Here is a 26729-nt window from a genome sequence, read left to right as displayed (position 1 = left end):
ATGCATCCTACCTACACATGGATTTCCGAGAGATAGATTATTGCAATTCCGGAAAGTATTAGGCACAGGTTAGCAAGAGCATTGATTTAGGGAAAAAAGCCTCAACACGGCCTGTTCCTCCTGGAGGCTGGAGTGCTGGTGGCAAAAATCTCTGGGGAATAGTGTTGAAGCTTACAGTAGGAAGCTCTCATCAAAGTTATTATCCAGTTGACTTTACAACGCTTTTTTAATGTGATCTTCTGAAATGAGTTTCCATCCACCTGAATTGAATAATGATTAAATCTTCTTAATCTTTTTACATTATTCAACTCCAGAGAATTACAACATTTACATTTTTGTTTGCCTATGTGAAATTCAAATGTGTTTTAGCGGATACCAGAAGATGCCAAATGTTTGTGTTGGCGACCGTAAATCTCAAATCAAATACTTCAATGAAAAAATATTTTTAACAGCTCAAATTAAGTGTTGTTATGGAGGCTGTGAATTACACACACACACACACACCTTGGAATAGAACAGTAATAAGCAAATATCCTACAAGTAACATTGTTATTTTGTGGGAAATTATTGCCAACAACAAACTGAAAACTACATTTAAAAATGGTGGAATTGCTTCAGCCAAAGCTTGTAATACTGTATCAAAGTAGTCTGTATCTTCTGCAAATCTATTCTACTTTATCATCTATGGTAAACAAATTTGGACTTTCAAAATTACTCCTAACTGTCAATTTTACATTTTCAAAGATTCAACAGAATTTCCAAAATAAATCTTGGTTGATTCCTTGGCTTAGCATTCTGTGAAGCACATTTTTATTCCTCAGCGATCTATCAGGCAATTACTTACACAATCCGTATTAGATGCAGAAAAGTTCTTTGATCATGATTAGTACATCTGCTTTAAATAAAATTGATGGATGAACCGAATGTGACCTTCCTTTACACCTCTCTTCTTACGAAGACCTTACAAATTGCAGCTGTGCTTTGGCTCCTGGCATGCCACCTTTGCAATCAGTAATATCCATTTATTATGCTTCCATACATTTTAAGCACACGGAAGTGTCAGTTGGTAATGAGGTTTGGGTGATTAGGATTGATAATCACCACTGCAGCTTTCATCTGTTCACCTGAGATGTAATGTGGTCAAGACTTTTCTGTACAGTATAAGAGGACATTGAACAAACGATAGCGCTCTTCACACAACGCATGTCACTTAATTGTTAGAGCACGTGTCATGCAAACAAGAAGACCTGGGTTCGATTCCAGGGCAGGGTAAAATGTTGGGCCCACGCCTCTACATTCCTCTGTTCATCTAACAGTAAGTAAGAACCCAATTGGTGGATTGGTGGATAATAAATAATCCCTTCAAAAATAATAATCATTTGGACACCCAATTCACGACTGTGTGAGGGACACTGCTGTGCGCAATAGGCTGCCACATTTCACCCATAAAATGCACAGTCAATTCACTTTACAGTATATTCTGTGAAGTGCTTTGAGACGTCTCGCAGACGTGAATAATTATTCAATTAATTCAGAACTCTGCCGACCGGATACTGACCTGCACAAAACTCTGTACCCCGATCACACCAGTCCTTGTCAGGCTGCACTGGCTCCTAATTAACGAACGGATCGACTTCAAGATCCTCTCACTCGATTTCAAATCCCTTCATGCCCTCACACCTATCTGATTTGCTGACCCCCCCCCCCACTCTGCTCAGCTGGCTCCGGCCTCCTGTTCGTCCCTAGCCCCCTCCGCTCCACCATCGGCGGCTGTGCTTTCAGTCACTACACCGCAAAGCTCTGGAACTCTCCCTCAATCCCTCCACCTTGCCCCATCCTTCCCTTAAAATCCCACCTAAAGACCTTCCTTTTCGATTGTGCTTATGGTCACCTTCCCCCTCCCTCTCCCCCTGACTTGGGGTCAGACTCCATCACTGTCAAGCTCTCCGGGATCCTATCCCGCATGAAGGACACTATATAAATGCAAGTTGTTGTTTAATAAGTCACTATATCAAATGCAAGGATTATTATTATTATAATGTGCCATAAAGAAGAGAGCGTTGAGGCAGAATTAGACAAGCATTCCTTGTCACAAGATGTGAGACTATAAGATCCTACAATGCTGCAACTGTAATATAACTCGATTCAAATTAAGGGAGTGTTGGTAGCTTCTTTATTTGTCAATTCAAACACTCCTCAAGCTACCACTCTTAACCATATACTTTGTCCCACTCCCAGTATCCTTTCATACTTCCTGTAAGTGAGAACCTGGTTGTTAGTCAATTACCAGATCAGTTTTTCAGAGGTAATAATCCCTTCAAATTTGGTCACTCAATCCATGACTGATTGTGAAATACTGCTGTGGACAATTGGCTGCCGTGTTTTGCCCACAAAATATACAATCAATTAATTTAAAGTATATTCTGTGAAGCGTTTTGAGACGTCTCGAAGACATGATAAGGCGCTATATCAAATGCAAGGATTATTATTACGCTCAAAGGAGTATCTAACATTGCCGGCTGTGAATAATGGCAGCAGAATAAACATAATCAGATGCTTGTGAAAATGAGATATCTCCTCAGTAGTGACATGCAGGTTGAGCCTGAAATATTCTGCTTCTTTTTAAAAAATAGGATGATGCTTCCATGTATTCTAAAAGAAAATATTTCTAGCTTAATAATTATTATTAGATATTTGTTTCAATCTCTATTAAATGAGGAGACATGAATTGAAATTGGCCAGTATATAACTTTGCATTAATATAATATATAAAATAATGCAAAGGACCTGGTTATATTAGGATTGTTCAAAGACAAAATGGATGTGCAATGCCTCTCCCAGGCTCCAGCTTACATCACTATAGCAACAGGCACTTTTGCACAGTAAAGGGATTTAAGAAGAGTTTTGCTCTTTCATTCACTCATAGCAACTGGCTCAACCTCCTCTCTCACAGCAAGAAATGTTTCTCTCTCTTCCTCTCATTCTGTTTGAAGACTGTTTTCTGTATTTGTCTTTAGTGTATACCAGCATTTCAATTCAACAACAGTATTTTACAATACTCCTATTTAACATTGGTTTGAAACTCTGAACAGTTCGATGTGCCTCCCTTCAAGAAATGAGTGCATTTTATTCTAATAAATATCTCTGGAATTTTCGGGTGCGATCCACAGAACTGTCAGCTTTTACACGTGTAAGACACCCAGCAGACCAAACCAAATAGAACTGAATGTATGACATTCAATACTGTGTGTGAAAATATTATCTGGCAAACTTTCTTATTGCTTGTCCAGCTAGGAACTTCCTCTCCGTGAGGGCTTTGGCTTGCAGGGTAAATGGGAATTGAGTGGGAAGAGACCCTGCTCCCAAAGACTGGTCTGTCCTTCTAATTCCTGCCGATGAGCCAGGTTGGCTGGGCTATCATTATCAGTGCGTGGAATACTGAGGACCTGTCTGGCTAGGAACTGGACTACCGAAACCACCACAGAGGGTTGGCTCTATTCTGGCATTCTGTGGCTAAACATGTCACCTCAGAGCCAGTTCAGCTCCATGGAGAACTTGCTTACCTCTCCCCCAAGGAGGATAGTTACAAGTTGGTCAATTGACATCTGGCAAGTCCAGGTTTTAGCCCTCACTAGGTGGAAAGTTAGCTCTACTGGAATGAAGATGCCAGCCTCTGTAGCCCAAGGCAAGTGTGTGATTAAATAGAATGCACCCACAGCATCTGCATAGTTGTGAGTTAATGAAAGGCTTTCTGGAGGCATGAAATTACAATCACATCTTTATCCTGAATGTCTTTTTCAGAAAATACAATACAATCATGGTAAAAGCATTTCTTTGGTTGAAACAACCTGCATTCATTGGAAGATCACCTGATTACAGCAGTGATCATCTCACAGATTTTCCTTTATGTAAAAAGTGCTGGAGATTCTGTGCTGTCAGCATTATTTTTCAAGGCTCTATCTATCAACATACATTTTTAAATTCAACCTTTATATTGTCATATCTTCAACACTTTGTTCTAGCCTCATCCTGTTGGCACAAGTTGCATGCAGCATATTTAAATTAGGGTTTCTTTTCCTTGACAATTTCTCTCTATCAATTATCTTAATAATAATAATCCTTGCATTTGATATAGTGCCTTATCACAGCTTTGAGACATCTCAAAATGCTTCACAGGATATACTGTAAAGTGAATTGACTGTGTGCTTTGTGGGCGAAATGTGGTGGCCACAAATGTCACTCCCTTTCATCAGTCCTGTACAATTGAGAAATACAGAAGGTAATTGATGGCAGCTGCAGCAAGTGGAGACAGACTCACAAAGTGGCATGTGAAATGACTTAGACAGTATGAATTTGCTAAATTAAAAAGCAATTTAAAATGCACTGTTTTTGGCAGTTATATTCCTATTCTCCTCTTATCCTTCTTCTTTAAATAGCGCACAAAATATACAATCAACTCACTTCACAGTAGACTCTGAGAGCTTTGAGACGTCTCAGAGACGTGATAAGGCGCTTTATCAAATGCAAGGATTATTATTAGCAATATAATTATTATTATTATTATTACTGGTTCCATTGATTCCATTGATGCCTGTCACCCTGTGGTACCTTGCTCAAGTGGCCTTTTTATGTGTGCCACCTCTTGCCATAGGTGGTGGGTGGCTAGGACTAGAGAGGGCTCAGCCCACCCCACCCATATCTGTCTACAGCTCACCTCTTTAAGAGGAGTTGGAATTGGATATCCCGGAGCCCTGAGGAGGACCATAGCCAGTCCTTCAAGGAAGCCCAACCTGCGGGCTCTGCAGACCCCATTTGCCCCTCTCCCAACTCGCGGCTGTCCCCTGGGCTGCTGGTTGGGATGTCCTCACCTCTGATTGGGTGATGGGCTTGTCAGTTAACAACAACAACTTGCATTGATACAGCACCCTTCATGCGCTCTATAAATATACAACTCAACTAATATGAATTTTGAAAAGTACACTATGAAAAATAGTCAGATCCAATTTAATGGGCTGATATAATGAAATAATAAGAATTATAATCCTTGCATTTGATAAAGAGCCTTATCACATCTTCAAAATGTCTCAAAGCGCTTCACAGAATAATCTGTAAAGTGAATTGACTGTATTTTTGTGGACGAAACGCAGCAGCCAATTGCGCCACAACAATGTTCCACAAACAGCCGTGGATTGAGTAACCAAATTATTATTTATTTTTAATTTATTGTATTTGAAGAGATTATTACCTCCGGAGAAATGATCTGCCAATCGACTGACAATCGGAGGCATGTGGAGTAAGGAAATTTGCCCAACGTTTTTTCCTGCCGAGAATCAAAGCCAAGTCCTCTCGCTTGCTAGGCGAATGCTACAACTACGAAGCTACAGGACTCCACAGAATGGCTTTAATAATGAGTTAACCAATGCCCCGCCCAGCATGTTTTACAGGGGATCAACCTTGCACAAAGTTTTACTGAGCTCCCAAAGAATATTTTCACCCCCTGCCTATGCCTCTTGCCAACATCAGCATGAAAACAAACGCTAAATTCTATCATCACTCACTGGCCGCACATGTGTCTTCCAGCCGGACTTGCTACACTGTGACCAGGTGGAGAAATCAATTGTATTGCCCCCCCCCAAGTCTATAATAGAGTCTGGCATCCAGCTCTGCCACTGGGAGTTCTCCAAGGAGCTATACTGCACGGGTTGGGGGCGGTGGGTGGAGGCGGGGTGGGGGATGAGGCTCTGTATAAATGCAAGCTCTGTTGTTGTGTGGCTCAGTGGTAGCAGATCATTTTACTTCTGAGGTTATCAAGGAGTTGTGTGTGTTTGTGTCTTATGTCCACATTCTGCTGGACCAGAGAGGAAAAGCTGCTTTATCAGCAAAACACAAGCACCACACAGGGTTATTTGTGGTAGTGTAATTTCATACAAATATTTCACCCACTATCTTGTCTTCACAAAGCTTATGGAAGAAAATCACAATTAGCTGAGTGAACAGTGCAGTAGGTTTAATTTTTCTAAGCTGTTATTTTTCATTACATTCCCAAATGTAGATGCGTAAACATTGGTATTAAAAGTAATCCCTATATTTACAGCACATTATTGCAGAATTAAATACAAAACATTTTTGAAAACAATGATATAATAATATTAGTGACAAAAAGCAAACACACTAACAAGATCGGTGAGCAAATATGAAATTGTTTAATATTTCTGTATAAAAATACGAGTTTGTTTTTAGAAGCTAAATCCCTGCTCGAATGATTTTTTACTTACATGAAGGGCAAACGGTTCTTAATAGTAGGTTATGTATTCAAAGAATGAGGGAAAATGATACTTCCTGCTCAAAATAGAAGTTAATATTTTGACAGACCCAACAGAGTTAAGATAGCATCTAAAAAACATTGGTCAGTCACTGTTTGTGGGACACTGCTGGGCCAAGTTTCAATCACAAAATACCCACAAAATATGCAGTTACTCCACTTTACAATATATTCTATGAAGCATCTCAACAACATGACAAGGCAGTATATCAAGTGAAGGATTATTTATATTATTATCTTGCTAACTGATATCATCCATCTGACAGTACAATGTGCACCATAGCTAATTTTAGGACCAACTATTGTGTTGGAGGAAACCTGTGGAAAATGTGATAAAGTGGGGCAGACATCGATTAAATAGTCACATTTTATAATGATGTACTAACTCACACCATTGTTGATTGACATCTCACATATGCAAAGCACAATTAAGTAAGAAGAATTTAATTACTGGAACAAAATTCAGTTGCTTTGCAATTGTTAGCGTAACTGTGATCATTTTTGCTGAAAATGAACAGTGTGTCTACCTCCAAACTCATAAAATTCCCTATGCCACATTTTCCTTCCTTTTCTTCCACTTTGCCATTGAACCCGTCTGCCTTGTAATGTCAAAGCTTGGAGAAGTGATTAACCAGTATCGGTTGGTTGGAACTCATGGGTGAAAAAGTCAGGTGACAATTCAACTGTACCAACCTTGGGGGTTAGGAGTTTACGGTAAGAACATTACCATCTTACACTGCTGAGGTTGGTAAACTTGCATTGGGACTGTCAGTAATTTTACCAGTAAAAATTACACTCCAGGCTTTACGTGTTCACATTACTCTGGTATACCAACATAGACCTGGTATTCGGTTACCAGCGAGGACTGAACGACACTACACTACGGGTCTTTGTGGAGTCCTGTAGTGTAGTAAGTAGCACTCGCTTCACAAGCAAGTGAAACCAGGTTCAATACCCAGGCGGGGCAAAACTTTAGGCAAGTTTCCTTACTCCATACTCCTCTATTTACCTAGTAGTGAGTAGGAACCTGGTTGTTAGTTGATTGGTGCACAGCATTCCAGGGGTCAGAATTCCTCCACCCAAAATAAATAAAATAATAATAATGTTGTTACTCAATCCATGACTGCTGTGTGCAATTGGCTGCCACGTTTCACCCAAAATACACAGTCAATTTACTTTACAATATATTCTGTGAAGTGCTTTGAGACGTCTCAAAGATGTGATAAGTCACTATATCAAATGCAAGGGTTATTAATATTTTATTAATTATTATGGGGAAGATGTGATCAACTTATACAACTCAACAAATTCTGAACTTTAAAAAGGTAAGAAACACCACAAAAAATAGTCAGATGCAGGTTAATGGGCCGATATAACTAAATGTAGCAGCCCAATGAAAATGGTTTTAATAACTTGTTACAGCAGCCTGTCTGCGCAGCAGGAAGAACAGTGCATGCAGAGAGAGAAATACAGAAAAATATAAGGCTTTAATGGATTCAAGTGAAAGGCTGTAGAAAGCTTTAATGGAGGAGCAGAGCATAATGACAATTGGGCTTACTCTGTTGACAGATACGTCATGCTGCGTCCAGATTTGGAGAACTAACTTCAGCTGCTCAGTGTTTGGCTGCTGATAATGCTGCATTGATTTTTTTTAGGGTTACTTGGCTCTTCCAGGCAGCAGGAGATTACAAAAGCATTGGTTCACATACTTGTTCAATTGTACTGAATGCATTGCTTTTTCTAGAGTGCTCAGTGCACTCTAAAAAACTGGTGAAGCCATGCAAGAAATAAGACCTCATAAGCAGATAGTTTGAGTTGGCAATACAATACAAAATTATATTTGTAAAGCGCCTTTCATGTCGGGAGTACATCCCAAGGCGCTGAACGGTCAGGGATTAGGAACTGAGTGGAGGGGGAGGGATGTTGGGATCATGGAAGGTGGAGGATGGGGAGGGTGGGGTTATGAGGGTGGCTGAAGGCACGGTCGAAGAGGAGAGTCTTGAGGCATGCCTTGAAGGAGGCAAGGGAGGGAGCAAGGCAAAGGGAATGTGGGATGGAATTCCAGAGGGTGGGTGCAGAGAGGCTGAAGGCCTGACTGCTAATGGTGGGGTGGGCAGGGTGGGATACATGGAGCTGACCGGAGACTGCTGGAGGGAGGGAGTGGACAGGTTGGGTTAGCAGGTCAGAGAGGTAGGAGAGGGCAAGGCCATGGTGAGGGTGAGGATGAAGGTGAGAATTTTGAACTTGATCCTTTGAGGGATGCGGAGCCAGTGGAGCTGGGCGAGGGTGGGGGTGATGGGGTCACGGAGCCTGGTGTGGGAGAGGCCATGAGCGGCAGAGCTCTGGATGATCTGCAGCTTGTAGAAGGAAGAGTTGGGGAAGCCGACAAACAGGGTGTTGGCATAGTTGAGCCTGGTTGTAATGAAGGCATGTATGAGGGTTTCGGCCGCCTGAGGGTTGAAGCAGTGGTGGAGTTGGGCAATGTTGCGGCGATGGGGGGAGGCAGAGTGGGTCATGGCACAGATGTGGGGGAGAAAGGACAGTTGAGGGTCGAACAGGACCCCCAGGTTCCCGACTGGTTTGGTGAGGTAGATTGTGCATCTGTGGATGTTGATGCGGCTAGTGCCTGACTTGCGGAGCTGCTGGCGCGAGCCAATCAGGAGAGCCTCGGTCTTGCTGACGTTCAACTGCAGAAAGTTAACTCTCATTCAGGACTTGATGTCTGACAGATATTCTGTCAAGACAGCAGTAGTCCTGGAGTCGAGGGTGGAGGCAGAGAGGTAGAGTTGGGTGTCATCCACATGTATGTGGAAGTTGACCCCATGTATGCGGATATGTCACCAAGAGGGAGCAAATAGATGTTGAAGAGGAGAGTTCCAAGGACAGAGCCCTGAGGAACGCTGCACGAGACGGTGCGGGGGCTGGAGGAGAACTCATTTGTGGAGACAAAGTGGAGCCGGTGTGACAGATAGTATCTGAACCAATCAAGGACAGAACCTTGAAGGTTAAGCTGAGAGGAGAGGCGGTGGTGGAGGATAGAGTGGTCCATAGTATCAAAGGCAGCAGAGAGATCGAGGAGGACGGGGAGACAGAGGGAGCTCTGGTCATAATGGGCAGAATGTCATTTATCACCTTGACCATGGCTATTTCCATGCTGTCGGCAGCACCATTGAAGGGGTTTCCCATAATAGCTTAATATTGTTGGCCATTGTTACAGTTTGAGCTAGCCTCTTCATCTCTGTACAATGCTGGGAGATGAAAAATTCTACAGGAGACTATCACCACTTTTATAGGTATACACTATGGACCTTTGTGGGGTTTTGTAGCGTTGTGGTTAGCACGCTCACCTCACAAGCGAGAGGACCCGGGTTCGATTCACCGTCGGGACGAAACCTTTGGCAAATTTCTTTATTCCACACGCCTCTGTTTACCGAGCAGTAAGTAGTCAGTCGATTGGTGAATCGCTTTCAGTGGTCTTTAAAAAAAAACTCAAAAAAGTTGGTCACTCAATCCATGACTCGCTGTGAGATACTGCTGTGTGCAATTTGCTGCCGTGTTTCGCCCACAAAGTACACAGTCAATTCACTTTACAATGTATTCTGTGAAGTGTATTGGGACATCTCACCGACGTGATAAGGCGCTATATCAAATGCAAGGAATATTATTATTAAATAGCTGAAGAATAGGCGTCTGTTGCTCATTTCCAGCATATTTCCACTTTGACCAAAAGTAGTTAGATGCTGAATACAAATTAGGGCAGAATTCATGGTAGCTTCCTACATAGCCCCTCCCCCCAATTATAAGCTTTTAGGATTTGTGCAACAACTAATAAAGATGACAAATCATTCTGCCAGATATTACCAGGAATGTTTTTCAATATTGAAAGATATCTAAATGGGAAATAAAAGGGTTGAAGTCACATGTTTGATTACACAATTGGTTTGTTTCATTCCTATACCTGTGAATCCTCCATTACTTAGGCCTCCTCTTTAAATTGGACATCATTTTGGATTAAAGCATTCTGGACAAAATATACAATTGCTGATTATTATCTCATGCAAATCCTGATTTTATTTTTGGTCAGCTGGGTGTCTGACACATGCAGAAACCCATCACCATGCTTATCCAAACCAAGCTGAGATTTCCACGCATCCCACCTACATATGAAAATCCCAGAGACAGATTGTTGGAATGGAATGCGCACTCTCTCCCTGGAGGGACACTTCCTGCTTAGCTAATTCTGGAAACTATTAGGCACAGATTAGCAAGAGCCAAGGCTTGGGGACCCCAGAGCAACGGGTAACTGATGAATCATCACATTTGCGACTGTTGCTTCTAGTTCTTTGTTTGTACTCAATTCATATTCAACACATGTTTGCTAGTAGCATTTTAGAACACGACATATGAATCCCACTGACCGTAGAAATATTATGGAAGAAAACAACCTAACCTAAAGTGAAAAGCAGACTCACAAAGGCCACCGAGATACAATTTTGCCTTCAGTTATGGGCCAACAAAGGCTACTTAGAAAAGAGTTAGACTGATCAAATAAATCAAAGTGTCTAAAGTTTTCATTCCATATATGTACCACTCTGGGCTAAGTAACCGAGTTCACACAATGTGTAGAATCAGTCTGGAATTGCTTCATCATTATGGGCAGGTGAGGAAACATGCACTACAGGTGGTGTCATTATGATTTGGTTCAACATCCAGTATGTTTCAATTGTATAGCCACTTATATAATAAGTTATATTTCATCACAAAAACACAGAAACACTCAAACTCGTATAATATAGAAGTCTCTGACTAGTATAAGAAGCATTTAATTATTCTACATAAATAGAGTCACTTAGGGATATTATCAAGCATCAGAAGAGGCCACTCGTGCCAGCTAGTCACATTTCACTCAAGGTAATTATTGTAAACTACTGTACTAAATTATGATTCAATTTTTTTTAAAAAAGGAGGTAATCAAAGGAGGTGAAAATAAATGTACATTTTCCTACCAGCTCGATAACAAGAATGGCAGGAGGCAATTATCATTTAGAATAAATTGTAACACCGTAAAATAAATAGAATTGTGACATTGTTAAAGCCCAACCCCCATTATAATGTTACAAAACTAAGATATTCCCCTACATTTCAGCGTAAGGACAGTTGCGTAAACCATTTAAAATCAGGAATCAAAAATGTTTTGTTTTGTTAAAAGTTAACATTGACTTTGCACAGATTCTATGCTATGGTATTGAAATACTATCTGGGTCTAGATTTACTCTATTTTCTTATTATTTGAGCGTTCAGAATTGAGAAAATTCTTGAAATACAGCCATAATTTTGAAACCTGGGCAAACACCAGTTTCCTTCATGTCCCACCACCCCATTTGCCCCACCATCACAATTTACCCTGCATTCTGGAGCTCCATTCCTGGAGACCCTCCAACGTGGTCTCTCCCTCCCTCCCCTCTTTCAAAGCTTGCCAACAACTAACAACAACAACAACAAGAAAATTACATTTATAGAACGCCTTTCACCTCTGGAGGATGTCCCAAAGCGCTAAACTGTCAGATGTCGGGGTCTGAGATGGGGGAGGGGTGGTGTAGGGGTAAGGGAAGGCAGAGAGGTGGGAGGGAAACCAAAGGCACAGTCGAAGAGAAAGGTCTTGAGACCAACCTTAAAGGAGGCAAGGGAGGAAGCGAGGCGAAGGGACCGTGGGATGAAGTTCCAGAGTGTGAGGGCAGAGAGACTGAAAGCCCTGCCACCAATGGTAGGGCAGGTCGGGTGGGAGACATGGAGCAGGCCGGAGCCCGCTGAACGGAGGGAACAGGCAGGTTTTGGATGATCTGCAGCTTGTGAAGGGAAGAGTTGGGAAGGCCGATGAGGAGGGAGTTCCCATAATCGAGCCTTGATGTAACGAGTGCATGGGTGAGGGTTTCGGCAGCCTGAGGGGTGAGGCAGTGCGGAGTCCGGCAATGTTGCGGAGGTGGTCATAGGCAGTGCTGGTCATGGCGCAGATGTGGGGGAGAAAGGACAGTTCAAGGTCGAACAAGATACCCAGGTTCCTGACTGGCTTAGTGAGATTGAGTGTGCAGCCGTGGAGGCTGATGTTTGAGAAAGTTATCCCTCATCCAGGACTTGATGTTGGACAGGCAGTCGGTCAGGACGTCAGTGGTCCTGGAGTTGAGGGTGGAGGCAGAGATATAGAATTGGGTGTCATCCGCATACATGTGGAAATTTACCCCATGTCTGCTGATGATGTCACCACGGGGAGCATGTAAAGGGAGAAGAGGAGGGGACAGAGGACAGAGCCCTGAGGAACACCGCACGAGACGGTGCGGGGGCTGGAGGAGAAGCTTTTACTGTGAAGACGTGGAGGCGGTGTGAAAGGTAGGACCTGAACCAGTCAAGGACAGAACCTTGAAACTTGAGGTGGGAGGAGAGGCGGTGGAGGATTGAGTGGTCCACGGTGTCAAAGGCGGCGGAGAGGTCGAGGAGGACGAGGGGGCAGATGGAGCCCTGGTCACACATAGTCAGGATGTTGTTTGTCTCTGACCATGTCTCCGGGCATGCTTTTGGTTAACTAAGTCTCTGACCATGCTTTTGGTTAACATTTCCCATCCCCACTTCAAAAGCTTTGAGACGTCCTTCCTACGTGAAAAAGCCCCTGTGTCAATGTTATTTTATGTTTCTGGAAGGGAAACATAAAAATATTGCTTATGTGGCCCGTGGACATTTCTCAAGTAGGGCATCCGGCCCTCGGCAACCAAAAGGTTGGCCCACCCTTTTAAACTATTGAAACAAGTGGTGCGTGCAAAAAAAAACCAAAATACTCATATTTTGGATTGGCTTACAGATGGAAAGCTATATTCCAGCTGAGCTCTACATTCCTTTATCCAAATGCTATACCTGCAAGCAGTTTTCTAATGCAGAACATAATAATCAGAATGTTCTGTTTTCTACGATTTGGATGGTGCAAACGTCTGTTTTTACTGTAGAGGAAATTAAATAAAAATGAAAGGCACGACATGAAACACAGAAGGATGCCAAACTTTGCAATAATATTAAGGATTGAACACCAAAAAATAGCAGGGAAGACAATCAAAGCCACTACAATGTTGGATCTGAAGTTAAGTAATGTAGCCAGTCATCAATTCTATGAAATCACTTGCAATTCAATCATCTTTTAAGCAATGGCATTTAATCTAGAGGCTGTGTTTTTTCTTTATTTGCATTTCCTCAATACTGCTTTTCAGATGTCTGAAGGTGTCAGCAATATTCAACTTGTACAATATTGGTTGATTCAAGTCACTTGCTGAACATTTTGCAGACATCACCCAAGATCATAAGCTGTCTGAACTGCAATAAGCTAGCAGGTTACAAGATCTTGTTCCTTATTGACTCTCAGCAATAAAGAGGAAAAAAAATAATTAGGCGTGTGTTCCTCTCGTCTTGGGCACACACGTGTGGGCGTGTGCTGATTGAATTAAATAGCTTTCCACAATAAGAAATGTGAACACTCAAATGAACATGCAGCCTGGTCGATGCAGCTTACCACATCACCACAAAGGTTTGGTTCCTGCAATGAAGACCTTGTTCAGTTTTAAATACGCTCTTAACAGTTTTGACTCAGATAAAGGCTACAAAGCTGCAAGCTGGTGCGACTAGGCAAGTATGGACTGGAACTCTGTTACTCTTCCTACAGTCACAAATACATGTTGAGGTCATGCATAAGTAATAGGCCACCATAGTGAATAAGTCGTAAGCAAACTGAAACAATAATCCCTGCATTAGATATAGTGCTTTATCACGTCTTCAGGACATCTCAAAGCACTTCACAGAATACACTGTAAATTGAGCTGACTGTGTATTTTGTGGCAAACTATATATATATATACAGATACATCTATTAATGGTGTTAAATGGAGTCCTGAGAAGGTCTGAAAGTCTGACAGATGTTTTTGTGTGAGGCAAGCTGTTATCCCATTAAACCAGCCTCAGAATAAATCATTCAGGGTCGGGATAAGACATCTGGTCCAAAGATGCACGCAACGGTTTGTCATCTCAGTATCTCACACTCTAACTTCATTTTGCAACACTTTGTATGAAGGGAAATCGTTTCAGGTAATTTGTTTCCTGAGAAAACACTTTATTTCTCCCCCCCCCCACACTTCCTATAAACACTTTCCATTTAATTGACTACTACTGAATTGAATAGCACAATGCTTAAATTATAACTCGGTAGAAGCAAAGAATCAAACACCACACAGCTATGATTTGTACATTTAACCGCTATTTTATTTGTCAGTCTAAATTATCAAACAATGAAAGGTTCACATTGGGAGCGGTGAAAGCTCAAAGTTGTGACACCATTAGCAGGAGGTTTGTCCAATGTTTCCATATCTCTAGCCAAAAGGGGCACTGATGCCCAATTGATGGCTTTATTAGCTGCAATCAATTAATCAACTTAGTTCAATTGCTAATCCTAACACTTTCCATATGTGCATGACTGCATTTCACACTGTGCATTGGCTTGATATACTGAGGCAATCAGGAAGCCCTCTTTTCACTATATATTAAAATTTTAACAAATGGCAAGAAGCCTGCCATATGCCAGGTGGACACATATTTGTAGGCAGTAATGGTTTGCTAAGAGGCGGGTGGGGATTCCTTATCCTGGTCTCAGGGTGGAGTTTTAATGTAAACCAGATGATATTGCTACGCTCTATCTTCTATTCTGGGGATATCAGGGCAAATGAGATGCAAAACTGAGTAGGATCATCTTGTTCAAAGGGGACTTCAAGCTAACACAGCAGCCTTAAAGAGAAAGCAGATGTTACTGTAATGGATTTATGAGTCAGTCTAGCTGGCATTTAATTTTGTGTGGCTGATTTGGGTCCAAATGAAACAATAAATAAAAAGGGCATAAAGCAGGGGGCTTAAGTGTAAAGTATATGCGTGTTTCGCATATTCTAAGATGTCCATTTTGACTGATTAAATTGTGATGCTTCACTGTAAAATGAAATGAAATGTGGTGGGTATGAAAAGGTTCACATTAGCACGTTTTTATTGATGCGCAGTTTTGCACCAAATGGCCTTCAATTACAAAATAGTAAGTCATACTCTTTTAGCCTCACTGCTCTGCTCTTTGTGGGATAAAATATGTGAATGGAATGAAATGTATTCAGTTTTAACTAATGCAACCTTTGGGCAAAAGAACGGTCAGTTGTGCTAACTGGAGGGATGAGAAGCCAGGAAAGCAATGCACCTGACATTTTTCTTTTCATCAGAAACCCAGTCTGGAAGCCCTGTAATCAATGGAGTTCTGTAACTCAGTGGCGAGAGCACTCGCCTCACAAGTGAGAGGACCAGGGTTCGATTCTCAGGCAGGGAACATTGGCAAGTTTCATTACTCCACACGCCTCTGTTTACCTTGCAGTAAGTAGGAACCCTTTTGTTAATCGATTGATGGATCACTTTTCCGGGGTAATAATTCCTTAAAATATACTAATAATTTGGTCACTTAATCCACAACTGTTTGTAAGACATTGCTGTGCGCAATTGACTGCGGGTTTCACCTACGAAATACACAGTCAATTTACTTTACAGCATATTCTGTGAGGCACCTTGGGACAGCTCAAAGATGTGATAAGGTGCTATATCAAAGGCAAGGATTATGATTATTATTATTTTTATTATTATAATAACTATAACTGGAGGGATAGAGCACAAGCCACTGGAAATAATTGTGCGCTCTACGGAACAGTGGTCTGGTCCTACTTGGAGAATTGCACAATAGTAGGGATATTTTGGTATTGGAATGGGTAAGAAAGAGACTCCTGTGAAAACTTTCTAATGGATTCTTGTGTTCTCTGCTTTTCACCAATTGTAAACTTCTGACTCAGAAGTGTTCAGATATAGCTTCAAATGGAAAGGGTTAACACGGGTTAAATAGAAACCAAAATCTAGCCCAAGGCTACCTCACTTTAACCCATGGACTGTAAATATTTTGGATAGCAAAATTGATGTACTTCCTTGAAATGGCAAATTACAATGACATTCTCTTTCAAATCCCTGCATCCACAGCCAATGCCATTATTTATTTCTAATAACGTTGAAGGCAAATCTACCAATGGGATAGCAAAAGATTTAAAATGTTGCATGTCTAGAAATATTGAAATTCATGCTGGTTTTACTGCATGAAACAACGAGCAAATTGTCCCCAGATTAAAATAATTTGAAAATGCCATAACTATTTTATGCATTGTTGCTAAAATTGAAAAGAGTTTAATAACATTGCTGAAAAATAAAATGAGAGACCAGCATATCAGGAAAAAAAATGCCAAGCCTAGCTTTTAACACTAGCATGTGAATATGGCACATCTAGTTTGCCAGAAATACATTTACAACTTTGCATTGTTTTAAAAGTACAACTGTCTGACAGACTCAAAAGATTTCTATATTTATACAGAGGTTAAGATATTTGAAGTGCTGTTCTGTCCTTTCCTGTTGCAGAATGTATATGAAATGCAGTGGTGTTCTTGTTTTAATGAGTATTTACAAAACCCATTTAATAATAATAATCTTTATATTTGCTACAGCTGAATGCTGCTTTACACAGCAGTTAAGCAATTATTGCATTTTTATAATGATAAAATATTAATAATAATCATTGCATTTCATATAGTGCCTTTCACGTTGGCAGGACGACTCAAAGCACTTCACTCGATTCATTGTAAGGCATAGTAACTGTGTATTTTGTAAGCAACAAGGATTAGGAAAATGGAAAATGTATCATTTGGAGTCTTGCAAAAGATTGCCCTGATCAAATCAGGCTGACTACCAGCATAACTACAGTTATTGTCACTGGAAGCACAGGATCCTTTTGTTGAAATGGGAAAAGAATGCCTATCTATTAAAGAAAGACTTCTAGTCGCAACAAGCCTGCCTTTACCCAGGAACCAGAGCCATATTTTTCTGTAACAATTTATTTTCTACAAAAGTCTGTTTGCAATTTTTATCCAAATGTTTTCATCATATTCAATAAAAGTAAGATTTGAAAATTGTCACAATAAACTCACTATCTTAGAAATCTAATCCAATCTGGCACAGCAAGACTGACTTCACTAGACATTGAGAGAGTGGCTCTCTGATCTTTTCCTTGACCTTGGCAGGCAAATGCATTTTGTTATCTGGTCTTGGTAAATTCTAATATGATATTATGAAAGGAGTAAAAAACATTCGGGATTTGCATTAATGTTGCTTGCCACTCTAAATTTTATATACCCAAAGATCTGACAAAAAACAAAACTGTATCCATTGCCTGCTCTAGACACATGCTTAGATGCTGGCTGTCTTATCTCACTAAAATCTTAAATGGAACCTGGAAAGATCCTCTGACAAACAGTATTAAGTGCTGGCAGGGTCAAAACTGTGGATTCCTAGACACATTCCATTCCTTATTCAAGGAACAGAATTAAAATATGTTTTTTTTTAAATATCCCCTCGAATAATAATAACCATGTGGGTTCATAATGACCATGTGGGTTCAAGCCCAACAGCTCCTCACAGGAATTTCAGCTCATAGACGAGGTGGACGTTCTATATCAGACCTGGGTTACATTGTTTTGACTCACTGTATTGTCAGAGATGCTGCCCTTCAGATGAAACCTAAAACCAAGGTCCATTCTACCTATTCAGGTGGATGTTAAAGACCCTATAGTACTTTTCAAAAAAAAGAAGGGAGTTTCTACTGATACCCAGGTCAACAATTCCCCGAATAAAATTGATTGTTCACTTCATAATTATTTATGGGCTTTTGCTGAATGCAAACCAATTGTCCTGTTTGCCTGCAAATACACTACAGATTCCACTACACGTTACAGTAAAATCCTGTGCAGTGATACTAACATTTTCAATTACATAAGGCGCGATATGAAATGCAAGAATTATTATTATGATGATGAGGAATGCTCAAACCCAGCCGATAGTTTCCAATGAGAAATAAAATTGAAACAGGGAAGTTATTTTTGGAAAATTTGGGAGTCACTTGCACTCTCACAGCTCAAGTAGGACATGGCTAATTTGCAGCATTTTTTTGTAAGAAATCTTATTCTTCATTAAATGTGTTTGAAGATCAATTCTTCAATACACGTTTCAGAAATATAATAATCACACTTTCCTCTTTAAATAAATTAGCATAAATTAAACCCTCTGTGCAGGATATTTACAATGAACCAGTGATTAAAAACATTCCCTGTTTTATCATTCCTCTATGAGTCAGTCACGATCAATTGTCACATAGGAACAGTCCATACAACAGATGAGCAGTGTATGTTAATTTTCCCAACACCTTCTGGTCAGGCACAAGACAAGGCACTAATCTAAAGCTATTCCTTCATATTTGAGAGACCAAAGTTCTAATTGGGCCCTTAATGATTAAAATCATCTGCCACTGAAAGACTCGATTCTCTGTGTTAATGTCCCACAGAGTCCAATTTAGAAACAATAAAATGTGTTAAATCTTCCTCCGAATACAGCTCCATCTCCCTTAAATTATATTTTATACTGTCACCATGGCTGTGAAAATTGCAAAGGTAATAATGAGCCAAACCTCTCTCTCTGTCTCTCAGCCTACAATCCATAAAACTTCCCTCTTCCCTCCCTCCTTCCCCTGTGTCTGGGTTCCGCAAAATATCCTCCGTAGCTACACAATACACAGTCATTACACTTTAGCGTGAAACCTGCGAAGTGCTTTGAAGTGCTTGAATCTTCCCAATATGCAAAGATCATTAATATTAATATTAATGATAATAAAACAATGCTGCTGCTCCCAGGATAGAACTCAGTATACCAGAATATGTCACAATGAAGCCCCAAATCACTTCTTGTTATTTGTTTGTCTATTTCACACCACTGAACACAGCACTTTTACTGGAAGATTTTATTTAAATAAGTAAACACTTTGAAAAATGCAGCAAATCTATCATTTAGGAAATAGTTTAGACTTTAAGATTTGGCTTTTTTTTGTTGCCAAACCTTCCAACTCTGCCATAAAACTCTTTTAGCTCAGGATAAACCAACATACCATGTCCTGATAGTTAGCAAATGTTGTAGCAATAAATATTGGCTGACAAATAATGGTACTTTCTTAGAAGTTTGCACGTTTAAGAATAATATAATAATAGCAATAATCCTTGCATTTGACATAACGGCTTATCATGTTGTCTAGAAGTCTCAAAGTGCTTCACAGAATGTATTTTGTGGGAGAAACGTGGCAGTCAATTGCACACAGCATTGTCCCACAAAGAGTCATGGAATGAGGGTGGGTGGGGTGGATTATTTCCTCCGGAAAGCGATCCGCCAATTGATTAACAAACAGGTTCCTATGTTCTGCCAGGTAAACAGAGGTGTGTCAAGTAAGGAAACTTTCCCGAGGTTTCGCCCCACCCAACAACAGCAACAACAACAAAATTACATTTATAGAGCGCCTTTCACGTCGGGAGGACGTCCCAAAGCGCTGAACAGTCAGGTGTCGGGGCTCGAGCATGGGGGAGGGGTGGTGTAGGGGTGAGGGATGGCAGAGAGGTGGGAGGGAGACCAAAGACATGGTCGAAGAGAAGGGTCTTGAGACCGGCCTTGAAGGAGGCAAGGGAGGAAGCGAGTCGAAGGGACCGTGGGATGGAGTTCCAGAGTGTGGGGACAGAGAGGCTGAAAGCCCACCCAGGAATCACACATGGCATCTCTCGCTTGTGAGGTGAATGCGCTAACCACTACATTACGGGATTTAAAGATAATTTTCTGAATGAGAAGAGGTTAACAATAGATCTGAATTGCAATATTTCTTAACAGCATTTCTTAAAGAGGTTTAAGAAAAAATGTAGATGTACCTTCATTGTACTTAATCAATAATTATGTCTTTTCATGTCGGCTAACTATATGAATAATTAATTATTTTAAAAAGTCAATTGAAATATACATTCGACCAGATAAAATTGAACTGGTTTGTGACATTGTATCATTTGTACCATGAGGAACTTCAGTTATGTGAGAGACTAGAGAGACTGGGATTATTTTTCTTAAAGCAGAGAAGGTTGAGCGAAGATTTAATAGAGGTGTTGAAAATTATGAAGGATTTCGATAGAGTAGTTAAGGAGAAACTGTTTCTTCTGGCCGGTGGGTTGTTAACAGATTTAGGATAATTGGCAAAAGAACCAGAAGGGAGAGGAGGAGAATTTTTTTAACCTGGAGAGTTATTGCAGTCTGGAATGTACTCCCCGAAAGGTTGGTGGAAGCAGATTCAATAGTAGCTTTCAAAAGTGAATTGGATACGTACTTAAAGTGGAAAATTTGCAGGGCTATTCGGGGGAGTGGAACTAATTGGATTTCTCTTTCAAATAGCCATCACAGGCATGTATCCAAGTCTTCTACTTAGCAATAGTGTGCCCATATTATCATCCTCTGTACTCCTTGTTACATGTTTCATTTAATAAGTTATTTTGGAATAAGGAAATCTGTTTGGTAGTCTTTATTGATAGTTGTCCCATTAAAAAGAGAATCCAGAAGATGTCCTGAGTCTAAGAATCAGTTTATTTAATGTGTCCTCCTGTCATTTCAATGTCCAAAGCAGAAATAGCTCCTTTTCCATGTCAAATGCAAACAAAAAGTTATTATTGCTGATTCTGGCCCAATAATGTTGTCATTGCTTTCGCTGCTCTCATTCTGCTTCTCTTCAGGGGTGAGTCACTATTCAAAACTTTCCATTTCATGATGGATTGCTGTGTTCCAATTTGTACCATGAGTTGGCAACTCCTCGTCGTATATCTAGGTCAATTGAGCATTTTTGCCAACTATCACTGAGGTGTCCTTGAATCATTGTCTCGACCCTTTTGTCTTTTTGCCATCCGCAAGTTTGCCAAACCACACTTGCTTTGATGTGTCCTCTTCACTCACGCGTTTGACACGTTCAGTGTACCTGAGGTGCCCTTTATCAAATGTGTGCGGTGGGGTCCTGACGGAGAGATAGTACCTCAAATTAACTGGGCGGACACACTTTTAAACCCATAAAATGTGTAAATCAACATTTATATTTCTTGATGGGGTTTTGACCCGATCAGAGGGTTCAGCGCCTTGGGTTCTTCCAACGTGAAAGGCACTTTACAAATTCTGTATTGGATTTGTACTAATCAAGGTGAGGGTCACCAGAACCTAGGAGCGAACCTTTAGTGCTCTGGAAACTAAATGTCAGACTGTATAGACACTCGGTTGCAGATGTATTGTGCTACAGCTGCCTTTCGTGCTCTGAAGACACCTCTCATTCTCTACAGCAGCCTCACACTTCCTATTGCACCAAGGCAACTTGTTTTTGAACATTTTCAACAACAGCCATAATTATCTGTTGCCTGTGTCTGATTGCTGATAAAGTGCAGGACTGGGGACAGTTTTGTTGCTGTTGAATTGGGCCCATTAGCAACTGCATTCAGAGTGTCCAATTCACTTTAGTGTTGCATTTTTACAGCTGCCAGACAGCAGAGGAGGCAGTTTCTCCCTCCAAGCCCATCATTGTGGGCTGCTTTTGATCCCAGCCCTCAGAGGTGTGACTGACCTATTGTATGTATCAATTGCATAACAGAACCAGGGGATTTCCATAACATTTATTTCCCATCTTTTGCATGCAAATCTGGGAATGAACTAATCATTTTTTAAAAATAATATTGTCTGAAGCTCATTCCATTGGAACGATTAAGGTTTAAGAGAACAGCGAAGATTTGCCAAACGGCACTATTGAATGAAGATATATTCCAGAGTTAAACCTTCAGTTATCTGGTATCCAGATCCCACCTTTTTAATAACAATTTACAATGAAATATTGGTCTCAGGATTCCATGTAAAATTCAGTCAGTAAAGAGTTAAACAAAATTGGCAAATTAAAAAAATTACATGGTACGAAAATTGCATTACCAAAGACATGGTAAGGGTATGAATTCCATCAGAGTCTTCAGTTGTGAAAAAAAGTCTTGAATAGCCTGCGTATACAAAGTATTGACTCTTCATAGCAAATTCCAACATCTGTGTCATAGAATTACAACAGTAATTTAATTCAACTCAATCTAAGATATCATAGAATCATAGAATAGCACAGAAGGAGGCCATTCAGCCCACCGTGTCTGTGCCAACTTTTGAAAAGAGCTATTCAGTTCAATCCCCCTCCCCCGCTCTCTCCCCATAGCCCTGCAAACTTGTTCTCCCCAAATGCTCCCAGTGGCATCCCAAAATCGCTTTAACTATTATGTTCCACATTGCATAATGAGCGAGATAATAATAATAATAATACTAAACCTTACATTTGATATAGCGTGTTGTCACGTCTTCGCGACACCTCAAAGCGCTTCACAGGATATACTGTAACGTGAATTGACTATATATTTTGTGGGTGAAACATGGCAGCCAATTGCGCACAGCAGTGTCCCACAAATAGTCATGGATTGAGTGACCAAATTATTATCTTTTTTTAGAGAGATTATTATGATTCATAAGTTATTCTAGTAAGACAAAGAATGCATCATTTATTACACTTAACATGTAGTTGTGTCACTTGCAGTTAGTATCTCGTAGGAAAAACAGAAATTAATGTAACATATTTGATCCAGAGGTCTGGTAGTCCACACAACTCTATTGATCAGGCTACTACATTAAATGCCATTCAGCTACTACTTTCCCTCATGTGGAGGTGCTCCACATGATAACAACTGCTTGTTCTAATCTCAGCATGGCGTTGAAGTAAGTGAAATGCACAGCCACAGACCATAGGTACCAAAGCACTAAAGTATGAATTGTCACTGTAAAACTACATTGAAATAGTTTGCTCCTCTACTATATTTATTACTAGCTTTCTTAGAAGTACAGTGCAGCCAGAACAACCACAACTTGCATTTATATAGTGCCCTTCATTCGGTGCAGCATCTTGGAGCAGCTAGAACAGTATTATGCAATTTTTAAATCACTCACAGTACATATATTTTGTTTTGCTACCAAATTTTCTAAGCAAAGAACCCTTTTATATTGCTCCAATGTTCTGCAATAGAGATGGCTTAAAACCCAAGAAAACAGATTGGTCAAATCAAAACTACCCCTTAGGAGATGCCTAGCCACACCAGCATTTCCTCCAATGTAATTTCGCCCTCTTTCCCAATATAACTCATCTGGCCAGCACTCAGCACCTTAAAAGCGTAATTGAAGGGCATGAAAAACCAATGATGAGATACTCTACAGCTATTTGGCTGGACCACAATGGTCCTTTCCATTCCTGTACATTGCTACGCTCCCAATCTGTGTTCTTTCCACTGCACATCACAAATAGATTCAACACTAAATGGCAACTGGAAATATTCCTAGTTTCCAGCAGGTTCAAATTACGAAACTATTTCTGCTTCATGTGGGATTTACATTTGTGTTTTAGGCCCCTGTCTGACGATGCCAGCCAACTTCTCGATTAAGGGCAGAAAAATTGATCTTTTTGTTGCTCTATGGATTACTTGGATACACAACCTAAAATGTATGAGGACTAAATTAACCCAAGCAGTAGACATACCTTTAGGTCTGACAATCTTCTATTAAAATATCATATTTAATCTAGATATGTGTTACAGTACAAATAGGTGTCAGTATATTTAGAAAGGCGTATTTCTGTCAATTTATGTCTTTGACTTACCTTTCTTGAGACTACCAGAATTCTCATTAACTTTAATATTTGAAAAGTAATGCAATCTAAATTGTTTTGTAGTTGAAGAAATTAAATATTCAACTCAAAAATGAAAACAGGTTTGAGAATGCTAAGTGTAGAATAAGATATGGCTTAATCATACACCAATCTTTTCTAAATTTTTTATGAACATCCTCTTTTCTGATATATTTCCACAACCATTTAAGTTGGAAAAGGTTCCATAAACAGAAAATAGACACATAAGCATATTAGGTTAATTCACAGCTTATCACCTGAATCTGAGTAAATGTGTTACTTGGGAGAACTAATACCGATGTGTTAAAATGTTGTCTATATTGGATGCTATTGGCACTTCCATATTTGTAGCTGTGTTGTTCTCTCAATCGCAGGTAAAGCATAGACATATGAAGTGGGGGAGGTGAGTTTATTGTGCTAACTAAAGAAAGTAGTACACTGCAGTATATTTTTAAATATTCTTTAATTAATCTCTATGCCCTTTTATTCACAAGAGCATACTTTGAAGGCATTGCTGTAATTTTTAGCTGTAGAAAACATAAATTATAATAATTGCATACGTGAAAATCGTGTGTCAGTTACAATAACTGACTGACTTTTGGAAGTCTCATAATAACAGACGAGTAGAAACATACGGTGGTCTTAATTATAATTTCAAGCCAGCAGTCTTGAAATTCAGACAACTGCTGATTGAAACTCAGGTGTTCGGGCCGCTTTATAAAATCCTACCAAGCTGCTCAGCAAAAGTTATGTGATTTCAGAAGGAGAAAGTTGTCGTCTCTCTCCCCGACCCCCGCACCCTCCCCAAACACAACTCAAAATAGTTTTCAGTCTAAGAACAAGGTTAATATATTCATACAAATCCTACAATCTATCCAAAAAAATGGATATTGTATACTGATAAAAAAAGATTGTCTTTAATAATACCTGAATGAAAATCCATAGTGTAATTATGTTCATAAATACATTGAACTGTTTCAATAAAAGGATTGAATTATTAAGATTATTGTAGCCATACTTGCTACATTTGTGCTCTATTGAGTGCATGCTCAGCTAGACTCAATCAATCTAACAACTTTTGGAGATCTCTGTTACAAGGATTTTTCTGTGAGGGTTACCTCATGTATACTTGGATGGCTCCAAAATCTGTTGTAACAAGCCATGTTTGGGCCACTATGACACTAATACTGGCGTTAGATCCTGACTGTCCCAATGCCCAGGAGGGAAGAATAATTTATACTTGTCTCCAAGGTTCGTTCTTGGATGCTACTTGGATGTAAATGCAAGTTGGCGTTGTTGTTGTATTATCGCATTTTGCTCCCTGTTATTCCACCTGAACAAAATGCATCGGTGTAGTTAAACATATTGCTAACTTTTGAGAGCCCCAAGAAGGTTTTAAATGTCAATTCCAAATGACTTTAATGATGTCGCTAGTTCCACACTAGCGAGGCCTTTATTATTTTAGCATTCTGCTCATGTGATTAAATTATATAAGTGTACAGTCTTTCCAATGTGTTGGCTTAAATAGAGCAAATTGCATACTAACTTTGGTGTCAAACCTCATCGAAACTTACCTCGACAGTGAGACCCTTCATCAAGCCCATCCAGACAGTCATTTATCCCGTTGCAGAGTTTGCTGAGGTGAATACATCTTTTTGTCCCAACACAGTCAAAATGATTCAGAGGACATATAAATTCTGTATCTCCAGCACCTATCAGAATACAAAAGAAACAGATTGTTTAAGAAACAAGACAATTTGAAAGGTTTCAATATTAAAAGATATAATAATAATCCTTGCATTTGATATAGTGCTTTTCGCATCTTCTAGACATCCCAAAATGCTTCACAGAATACACTGTAAAGTGAATTGACTGTATATTTGTTGGCGAACGCAGCAGCCAATTACGCACAGCAATATCCCACAAACAGTCGTAGATTGAAAATGACCAATTTTATTATTGTTTTTTGGAGGGATTATTATTAGTCGTGTGGAGTAAGGAAACTTGCCCAAGGTTTCGCCCTCTGCCTGGAATTGAACTCAGGTCTCTCGCTTGCAAAGCGAGTGCTCTAACCACTGAGCTACAGGACTCCACATGCACATGCCACAGCAAGAGAATTTCAGAATACAGTCTTACAAAATGAGTAAGACTTTCACTGTATTCATATTGCATTCATTGTATGATTTATAAAAGTTTCCAGCAGGTTCAAATTCCGAATCAATAAATAGAAAAAAAATGCTTTTCCCTCCACCCAAGTGTATGTCCAGACTTTTGTAATTTTGCTTTCTTTTGTAATTTTTTGCCTTTCGTACAATAGAGATGCTGTTGAAGTAACAATACATTTGAAATTACATTTGTATTGTGCCATTCACATCAGGAGGATATCCCAAGGTCCTGGACAGTCAGAGATTTGGACCCAAGCAATGGTGGGGGGTGGTTGGGATCAGAGATGGTGGAGGGCAGGGAGGGTACGAGGGTGGCTGAAGGCGTGTGCAAAGAGTAGGGTCTTGAGACGTGCCTTGTAGGAAGCAAGGAATAGAGGGAGTGAGGCAAAGGGAATATCGGATGGAGTTCCAAAGGATGGGGGCAGAGAAACTGAAGGCCCGACTGCCGGGCAGGGGCCGGGGTGCAGACCGGAGGCAGTTTAGCAAAAGGAGTGGACAGGATGATATTTAA

The 26729-nt window shown here is 40.2% G+C and overlaps 1 protein-coding gene across 1 annotated transcript in view; it reads right to left on the bottom strand.

Moving 5' to 3' along the window:
• The window catches only part of LOC103180487 (low-density lipoprotein receptor-related protein 1), a 552054-nt gene that overhangs the window by 414459 nt on the left and 110866 nt on the right, over positions 1-26729 (bottom strand). The window contains exon 3 of the mRNA XM_042336207.1: positions 25628-25765. Within this exon, the coding sequence (XP_042192141.1) occupies positions 25628-25765 (138 nt within the window). The remainder of the gene's footprint in view (positions 1-25627; positions 25766-26729) is intronic.

This window comes from Callorhinchus milii, unplaced genomic scaffold (genome assembly GCF_018977255.1).
Source record: "Callorhinchus milii isolate IMCB2004 unplaced genomic scaffold, IMCB_Cmil_1.0 Scaffold6, whole genome shotgun sequence".
NCBI classification, from domain to species: domain Eukaryota; kingdom Metazoa; phylum Chordata; class Chondrichthyes; order Chimaeriformes; family Callorhinchidae; genus Callorhinchus; species Callorhinchus milii.
Note: the sequence above shows the minus strand (reverse complement) of the source record. Positions and strands in the feature narration are given on the sequence as shown.